Raw genomic sequence first — 10,086 nt, 5'->3', positions numbered from 1 at the left:
ACTCCCAGAGTCTACTCAAACTCACGTACAAGTCAGTGATGCCATCCAGCCATCTCATTCTCTGTCGTCCCCTTCTCCTCCTGCCCCCAATCCCTCCCATCATCAGGGTCTTTTCCAAGGAATCAACCCTTTGCATGAGGTGGCCAAAGTATTGGAGTTTCAGCTTTAGCATTAGTCCTTTCAGTGAACACCCAGGACTGATCTCTCTCTTTTTTTTTTTTTTTTAGTTTTTCATTTTTTAAATTTTAAAATCTTTAATTCTTACATGCTTTCCCAAACATGAACCCCCCTCCCACCTCCCTCCCCATAACATCTTTCTGGGTCATCCCCATGCACCAGCCCCAAGCATGCTGCATCCTGCGTCAGACATAGACTGGCGATTCATTTCACATGATAGTATACATGTTAGAATGTCATTCTCCCAAATCATCCCACCCTCTCCCTCTCCCTCTGAGTCCAAAAGTCCGTTATACACATCTGTGTCTCTTTCCCTGTCTTGCATACAGGGTCGTCATTGCCATCTTCCTAAATTCCATATATATGTGTTAGTATACTGTATTGGTGTTTTTCTTTCTGGCTTACTTCACTCTGTATAATCGGCTCCAGTTTCATCCATCTCATCAGGACTGATTCAAATGAATTCTTTTTAACGGCTGAGTAATACTCCATTGTGTATATGTGCCACAGCTTTCTTATCCATTCATCTGCTGATGGACATCTAGGTTGTTTCCATGTCCTGGCTATTATAAACAGTGCTGCAATGAACATTGGGGTACATGTGTCTCTTTCAATTCTGGTTTCCTGGTGTGTATGCCCAGCAGTGGGATTGCTGGGTCATAAGGTAGTTCTATTTGCAATTTTTTAAGGAATCTCCACACTGTTCTCCAAAGTGGCTGTACTAGTTTGCATTCCCACCAACAATGTAGGAGGGTTCCCTTTTCTCCACACCCTCTCCAGCATTTATTGCTTGCAGATTTTTGGATCGCAGCCATTCTGACTGGTGTGAAGTGGTACCTCATTGTGGTCTGATCTCTTTTAGAATGGACTGGTTGGATCTCCTTGCAGTCCAAGGGACTCTCAAGAGTCTTCTCCAACACCACAGTCAAAAACATCAATTCTTTGGTGCTCAGCTTTCTTTATAGTCCAACTCTCACATCCATAGATGACTACTGGAAAAACCATAGCTTTGGCTAGATGAAACTTTGTTGGCAAAGTAATGCTTTTTAATATGCTAAGTTGGTCATAACTTTTCTCTCAAGGAGCAAGCATCTTTTAATTTCATGGCTGCAATCACCATCTGCAGTGATTTTGAAGCTCCCCAAAAGATACTTTTAAAAACTTTGTTTTGCCAGCTATTTCCCATGAAGTGATGAGACCACATGCCATGATCTTAGTTTTCTGAATGTTGAGCTTTAAGCCAACTTTTTCACTCTCCTCTTTCACTTTCATCAAGAGGCTTTTTAGCTCCTCTTCACTTTCTGCCGTAAGGGTGGTGTCATCTGCATATCTGAGGTTATTGATGTTTCTCCCAGCAATCTTGATTCCAGCTTGTGCTTCATCCAGCTCAGTGTTTCTCATGATGTACTCTGCATATAAGTTAAATAAGCAGGGTGACAATATACAGCCTCAGTGTACTCCTTTCCCAATTTGGAATCATTGTTCCATGTCCAGTTATAACTGTTGCTTCTTGACCTGCATACAGATTTCTCAGGAAGCAGGTAAGGTGATCTGGTATTGCCATCTCTTGAAGAATTTTCCAGAGTTTGTTGTGATCTACATAGTCAAAGGCTTTGGCAGAGTCAATAAAGCAGAAGTAGATGTTTTTCTGGAACTCTCTTGTATTTCGATGATCCAACGGATGTTGGCAATTTGATCTCTGGTTCCTCTGCCTTTTCTAAAACCAGCTTGAACATCTGGAAGTTCACGGTTCATGTACTGTTGAAGCCTAGCTAGGAGAATTTTGAGCATTACCTTGCTAGCATGTGGGATGAGTGCAATTGTTTAGTAGTTTGAGCATTCTTTGGCGTTGCCTTTCTTTGGGATTGGAATGAAAACTAACCTTTTTCAATCCTGTGGCCACTGCTAAGTTGTCCAAATTTGCTGGCATATTGAGTGCAGCACTTTCACAGCATCATCTTTTAGGATTTAAAATAGCTCAATGGGAATTCCATCACCTCTACTAGCTTTGTTCATAGAGATGCTTCCTAAGGCCCACTTGACTTCACATTCCTGGTCTTGTTTTTGCTGACTGTATTGAGCTTCCCCATCCATTAACAGAAAATTGGATTAAAGATTTACTGAGCATGGCCCCACCCATCAGAACAAGACCCAGTTTCCCCCTCAGTCAGTCTCTCCCATCAGGAAGCTTCCATAAGCCTCTTATCCTTCTCCATCAGAGGGCAGACAGACCGAAAACCACAATCACAGAAAACAAACTGATCACATGGACCACAGCCTTGTCTAACTCAATGAAGCTATGAACCATGCCTTGTAGGGCCACCCAAGACAGATGGGTCATGGTGGAGAGGTCTGACAAAATGTGGTCCACTGGAGAAGGAATGGAAAACCACTTCAGTATTCTTGCCTTAAGAACACCATGAACAGTATGAAAAGGCCAAAAGATAGAACACTGAAAGATGAACTCCCCAGGTCGGTAGGTGCCCATTATGTTGCTGGAGATTGGTAAAGAAATAACTCCAGAAAGAATGAAGAGACAGAGTCAAAGCAAAAACAACACCTCGCTAGGTGTGCATGTGACGTGATGGAAGTAAAGTCCGATGCTGTAAAGAGCAATATTGGATAGGAACCTGGAATGTTAGGTCCATGAATCAAGGTAAATTGGAAGTGGTCAAACAGGAGATGGCAAGAGTGAACACTGACATTTTAGTAACCAGCAAACTGAAACGGACTGGAATGGGTGAATTTAACTCAGATGAGCATTATATCTACTACTGTGGCCAGAATCCCGTAGAAGAAATGGAGTAGCCCTCATAGTCAACAGAAGAGTCTGAAATGCAGTGCTGCTGCTGCTGCTAAGTCGCTTCAGTCGTGTCTGACTCTCTGTGACCCCAGAGACGGCAGCCCACCAGGCTCCCCCCGCCCCGGGATTCTCTAGGCAAGAACACTGGAGTGGGTTGCCATTTCCTTCTCCAATGCATGAAAGTGAAAAGTGAAAGTGAAGTCGCTCAGTCTGGTCCGACTCTTAGCGACCTCATGGACTGCAGCCTACCAGGCTCCTCCATCCATGGGATTTTCCAGGCAAGAGTACTGGAGTGGGGTGCCATTGCCTTCTCCACTGAAATGCAGTACTTGGACGCAATCTCAAAAATGATAGAATGATTGCTGTTCATTTCCAAGGCAAACCATTCCATATCACAGTAATCCAAGTCTATGCCCCGACCAATAATGCTGAAGAAGCTGAAGTTGAACGCTTCTACAAAGATCTACAAGACATTCTAGAACCAACACCCCCAAAAGATGTCCTTTTCATTATAGGGGACTGGAATGTAAAAGTAGGAAGTCAAGAGATAGCTAGAGTAACAGGTGAATTTGGCCTCAGTACCAAACAAAGTAGGTCAAAGGCTAACAGAGTTTTGCCAAGAAAATGCACTGGTCATAACAAACACCCTCTTCCAACAACACAGGAGATGACTCTACACATGGACCTCACCAGATGATCAATAACGAAATCAGATTGATTATATTATTAAGGCTTACTGTTGCATTCCCACTCCCGCTTGCTACTGAGCATGTATTTCCTTCCTTCCTTCCTGTGTTTTAAGGACTCTGCTTTGTAAGCTTAGTGGGAAACAAGGCCTTTCTCCTGCTGAGCAGCAGTAAGGCCAGATGCCTGCTTTGTGTACCTGCCTGCTGGTGGTATGGACACCTCACTTTTGCTGAAACAACAGAAAGTTGCAGGGTAGTAGAGACCTCCTCCTTTGATGACTTCACATCAACATCTACGCATTGGGGTGGCTTCCTCTAAGGTCTAGTGTGGGCAGGGAGTGGTCATCTCATCACATATTGGTCTAATATAGTTCTAGTTGCCCATCTTTGCTTGTTTTATGAGCCTGGTTTCCCAAATGACCTGTCAATTCTGTGATCCATTTAAGGATCTTCAGCCAGAGCTGGTTCTTGCTTTCAATGGAGGATCCTGACTGATAGAGTTAATTTAAACTTTGAAAGCTAAATGATGCTTTTTAGTAGATGTTAATAATTGTTGTTAACCATAAACTTCTCTCTTCTTGTGACTCATTAACATAGGAAAGATAATTTTACTTTCAGGGAAAGACGTAGTATTTTTTTAAGTTTCTGTCTATATCTGTTAATTCTGGGTGGATGCATTCTGAAATTATGCTCTCTTGATAATATTTTAGTGATTTTTTTTTCTTTTGTACATTTGTATCTCTAGCCATTTCAAGCAAGATGATATCTCCATCCGTCAAATGGCCACTTGCAACCAGGCCCTTGCTGCTTTCGACACTGTTGATTCTCTTAACCGTGGCAACTCCATCCTCATGTCAGAGCAGGGAACCAACATTTCCAAAAGCTAGCAACGGGGCACCGTTTCCTTGGAATAAAATGCGGCTTCCAGAGCACATCATCCCAGCTCATTACGATCTCATGATTCATGCAAATCTCACCACTCTGACTTTCGGGGGAACCACACAGATAGAAATCACAGCCAGCGAGCCCACCAGTACCATCATCCTGCACAGTCACCACCTACAAGTATCCAAGGCCACCCTGAGGAAGGGAGGTGGAGAGAGGCAAGCTGAAGAGCCACTGAGAGTCCTGGAAAACCCACCTCAGGAGCAAATTGCGCTTCTGGCTTCCAAGCCGCTGGTCGTCGGCCTCCCATACACCATTGTCATCGACTACACTGGCAATCTTTCTGAGAGTTTCCATGGATTTTATAAAAGTACCTACAGAACCAAAGAAGGAGAAGTGAGGTAATTTTTGTCTCTTTTTTTTTAAGGTTTGAGAGCTACCCACACTAAATTTATTTCAGGTGGCTTGTCCTTTAAAGCTCCCTTGATTGTTGAATTCTTTCTTTGCGTTTTGCTTTGCATGTCTTTGCATATTTAAAATGGCTTATAGGCTTTTTCTTTTTTTTTTTTTAATCTCATTTTTCATTCTATTTGAACCAATTTTCTTTCCTCCAGCTCTATCACAGTAAATACCTATTTGTTTATTTAATTAGACTTCTGGGATAGAATAAATGTTTTAAATTCTCTTGGCCTAGGTACCAGTTTCCAAGCGCTGCTTTAACAAAGTACATAAACGGTGTGACTTAAAATAGTAGAAATTTAATATCTCACTGTTCTGCAAGGAGATCCAATCAGTCCATTACGAAGGAGATCAGCCCCGGGTGTTCTTTGGAAGGAATGATGCTAAAGCTGAAGCTCCAGTACTTTGGCCACCTCATGCGAAGAGTTGACTCATTGGAAAAGACTCTGATGCTGGGAGGGATTGGGGGCAGGAGGAGAAGGGGACAACAGAGGATGAGATGGCTGGATGGTATCACGGACTCGATGGACGTGAGTCTGAGTGAACTCCGGGAGTTGGTGATGGACTGGGAGGCCTAGCATGCTGTGATTCATGAGGTCGCCAAGAGTCGGACACGACTGAGCGACTGAACTGAACTGAGCTGAACTGAACTGGAGGCTAGAAGTCCAGGATCAAGGCGTCAGGAGGCCTGTGCTCTCTAGGTCTCTGAATGGCCTCATTCTTTGCCTCTTCCTAGCTTGTGGTGCCATCAGTCTTTGACATTCTTTGAGTTGCAGCTACATCAGTGGGGTCTCTGCCTGCCTGTCACATAGCCTTTCTCCAGGTTTCCCTCTTGTTTTAAGGACACCAGTTATATTGAACTAAGGCTTGACCCGATGGCCTTATCTGTACTTGACTGCATCTGTAAAGACCCTATTTCTAAATAAAGTCTCACTGATATTAGGTAATAAGACTTCAAAATATCTTTTGGGAAGACTCAATTCAACTTGTAACAGCCTATTAGAGGAAATATTTTTGTCTCAGTTGAAACCTTTTTAGGGATCCTCTCCTGCTTGTTTTAGTTCTGTTTTTAAAAACAATATATTTTGGGAGATTTTATGCTAAATTTTAAAATCAAAATTTTTTAGATTTAGTAAGTATAAGTAGCTTATACTTACTTTTCTGATTCCATATTATTTTTTGAGGTTAAAAAAGTCAAATACTACAGACAAGAATTTTTGAAAAGATAAAATGTATCCCCATTATAACCCCTAGAGATAACTATTGCTTCTGTTTTAGGGAAACATCCTTTAGACTTTCTTCTGGATATACGTACATGTCATTTTATGTAAATAGAACTGTGTTGTATTTTATGTTTCATGAGGGAGCTTTTTTATTAAAAATATATGTTGACATGTATTTTACATGGTGACTGTCACTTTACATCATTTTAACAACTTTATTAAAATACATGTTTCTGTGTTGATTTATTTAACTAATCCCCCTATGAATGGAAATTAGGTTGTTTCCAACTTTTTAGCTTCAGCAATACTTGGACAAGCATCTTTGTAAGTCATTTCTTTAGAATAAATGCCTGGAAGTATAATTGCTAAGTTAGGGGGTCAACAAACTTTTGATATGCCTTGCCATATTTCTCACTAATACTGTGTAGTGGCAATCCTTTTAAAGCCAAAATACCAACAGATTTCCCCCTTTCATTTGTTACATTGATTATTAATGAAGCTGTGCAGCTTTTGATGTGTTTATTAACTATTTGTATGTTCTTCTTTTGTGAGTTGCCTGTTTATGACCTCTGCCTGCTATTCTGCTTGGTTGGTGGGTGAATTTTTACTTATTTTTAAGAGCTCATTATTTGTTCAGGTTATGTTAACACTTTGTTAAATACCTTTTGATCAATTTTCCCTGTTCTTTTTACTTGTCTTTTAGTTTATGATAGCTTTTGTCATATAAAAGATTTTTTGGTGGTGAGATTCATCAGGAATGTACCAGTCCCTGGTACTTCATGCTGTGATTTTATTTCCCTTTACGGAATTTTAGGGTACTTGCATCAACACAGTTCGAACCGACTGCAGCCAGAATGGCCTTTCCATGCTTTGATGAACCTGCTTTCAAGGCGAGTTTTTTAATCAAGATCAGAAGGGAACCAAGACACCTCGCCATCTCCAATATGCCATTGGTGAGTCTAAATTGTGTATCTCTGATGAGAAGTCCATTCATTCCCTGTGGCTTGCATCTCCCCATTGATAGTTAACATTCAGGCTACCTGTTTTGTTTGTTTTATTGCCTGACAGATAGCTAATTTTTCTTTTTCACTTCCAACCTATGCTTCTGGTTCAAGCAGCAATTTATTTATGGTCAAAGGAAAAAACAATTGTCCCTAAAACCATGCAAAATTTAGGTAAGAGTGACACTGCAGGTCATCCATGTTGACAAGAGAGACCGTATAGGAAATTCAGGTCAGGTTCAAGTCAGAGTGCCTTTCATAAGGCACTTACGCTTTTCTCATCTGCTCTTTTAAAAGGATTTTTAAAGGAAACGCTCTTTCAAATAAGGTCATATTCCTATGATTTAGTTATTTCCTATAATTTCTGTATACTATATTAGTAGTATTAGCTATACAACTTGTATTAAAACTAACTGGCATGAAGTTGGGCAGATGGAAATTTAAAAAGTAATCTTTTGAGGATATAATGGTAGTGAAGGTAGCTACCTCAGGTTGCCTTTAAAGGTCATTATTTTCCAGTTCCAGAGCACGTGTGGACAGTGTTCCCTCTTAGTTTTATTTTTTTATTCTACTTTTTTGTTTTCCATTATGGTTTATTACAGGATATTGAATATAGTTCCCTGTGCTATAAAATAGGACCTGTTGTTTATCTATTCTAAATATAATACTCTGCATCTGTTAGGCTGAAGCCCCTCTGATTTTTAAAAGCGGAAAGGAGAAGATGACCTTGCCGAATGAATAAAATTACTCAGTGAGATCCATTACCCTGTGATTCCGGTAGCATTGGAAACACAGAAGCTGAGCTGTCAGTCTATCGCTGATACATACCAACTGCTAAAGCACATACATCCTTTGTTCAGAGAAGCTCACCATGGATGAGACTCAGGCTGGAAGAGGCTTTACCCAGAGTCCGGAAGGGTATCATACCTCATCCCTATGCTGGGGGGGGGAGGCAGTATCTTCACATGAAGGGACTCAGAGAGCCATGAACCAACCTCCAGTGTAGTATTTCCCAACCTTTTGAACTCTATATTGCTCACTGAATCCCTTAAGGACCCCCTAAAAGAGATTCTGACATTCTGCACCAGAAGCCTGTATAAAAGGCAGACTTGTGAATCCTTACCAGACAAGAACTTTTGTCTCTTTCCCCAACACACCTGTATATAGAAAGATGAGAAACAGTTATGCTGTTTTCCTAATACAAATTTGAGATGGAGAAAATGCTTTTTCAAATTATAATTCCCTCCCCAAATATTATGGTATTGCTGCCTGGGGTAGGAGTGACTTCTCTAATTAGAGAATTACAGCTTAAGAGGAATAAAGGAACAGGGGTGGTTTGGAAGTGAGGGACAGACTGACCCACTAAACAAGACTGGTAGAGATTTCATAGGTGTGCAGGGGGAAGGGCAAAGCCCAGAGGCTCCACAAAGATGCTGGAGTCCAAATCCGTGAATGTCCGGGACCTACTTGTTGAAGATCCGAAAATCACTAATGTAATCTTGCTCTTGGATGGGCCATCCCTCCTCTTGGCAGAAATCTAACAGAGGCGCCTGAACTTAAGCTTCAGACATGGGGTTGAGGGGAAGGACAGCGGGGTTTCAAAGGGTCTTTTTGGAGACTAGAGAAGAAAATATACCTTTGGAACACCCAAGTGTTTGGGGCAGGAGTTAATCACATCTAAATTTGAATTCGTTTAATTAGCTTACTTTCCTATTAATGAGCACAACTTGAAGAACAGAAATTTTTGTCAGGGGTAAGCTGAAGACATTTTAAAAAGAAAGGTATTTCTGGCCCTTCAAGAATAAACCTAAGTTGGCTGTCAGAGTCAGGGTATGAATGCCCAAAGGCTGCCGAGCAGACAACCATAGCTTGTGACTGGTGGGTATCACAGAGGACAAGGGCGTAGAAACAGAGGTGGAAATGGGGTCACAGGAAAAATGCATCATTAATGTGGATGTTCTCAGACTAGTTCAGACTGGTCTTTTCTCCAGGATCCTGCCCACTGCTTTCTGTTGGCTGAGGTAGTAGACTTTCTTCTCGGGAAGCCGACCTCTTAGCCTGCGCCTCTGTGGCTCCAGCCCCACTCTGCAAGGCTGCTCCCTGATTACATGGCAAAACCTGACTTCAGTGAAGCAGATCAGTCTGGAGGAGACTTTGCAGGGTCAGGCCCAGGCATGGGTTTCTTTGAATTGTTTAAGAAAGCAGAAGCTCTTTTAGGTTATCCATGGTGACACATGCACCCAGTTAGACACTGCATTTCCAGATTTTTCTCGCACTTTGTATTATGTGGGCTACATCCTGGCAGAATCGGCAGTCTCGGTTTTGCTTTTTCCCAGCCACGTTACCAATCCTCATGTGCCAATAGGAGTCAGTTTGTAATCGTCTAGCTTATTTAGAAGAGATTTAAGTGGTGATGGTTATATAACTGTGAATATAATTAAGAAAAGAAAACACTGAACGGTATACTTTAAAACAGTGAATTTTATGGTATATGAATTATATCTCAATAAAAACATGGAGGAGAATGGTTTGGCTTTCCTATCTAAATTACTTAAGAAAGAGATACGTTTTTTGAAAAGTCTTTATCGATTTTGTTACAGTTTTGCTCCCATTTTATGTTTTGGTTCTTGGTTGTGAGACGTATGGGATCTTACCTTCCCAACCGGGGAATAAACTCACATTCCCTGGATTGGAAGGCAGAGTCCCAACTGCTGGTCCACCAGGGAAGTCTCTGAAAGAGATATTCTTAAATAACTATACAAATGTCATGTCATATACTTTCAGTATGTCTGAGACTTAGGACTATTTCTCTGTATAAAATGTTTTCAGTGTCTTGGGTAGTTGGATTCTTT

The 10,086-nt window shown here is 41.3% G+C and overlaps 1 protein-coding gene across 4 annotated transcripts in view; it reads left to right on the top strand.

Moving 5' to 3' along the window:
* Nucleotides 1–10,086, top strand: part of ERAP1 (endoplasmic reticulum aminopeptidase 1) — a 40,195-nt gene that overhangs the window by 3,373 nt on the left and 26,736 nt on the right. For all 4 annotated transcript variants that reach the window (XM_042250779.1, XM_012178990.4, XM_004009090.5 and 1 more), the window contains exons 2-3: nucleotides 4,412–4,952; nucleotides 7,048–7,186. In XM_042250779.1, coding sequence (XP_042106713.1) covers nucleotides 4,426–4,952; nucleotides 7,048–7,186 — 666 coding nt within the window. In that variant the 5' untranslated portion in view covers nucleotides 4,412–4,425. The remainder of the gene's footprint in view (nucleotides 1–4,411; nucleotides 4,953–7,047; nucleotides 7,187–10,086) is intronic.

This window comes from Ovis aries, chromosome 5, assembly GCF_016772045.2.
Source record: "Ovis aries strain OAR_USU_Benz2616 breed Rambouillet chromosome 5, ARS-UI_Ramb_v3.0, whole genome shotgun sequence".
NCBI classification, from domain to species: domain Eukaryota; kingdom Metazoa; phylum Chordata; class Mammalia; order Artiodactyla; family Bovidae; genus Ovis; species Ovis aries.
This window is presented reverse-complemented; position numbering and strand designations above follow the sequence as displayed.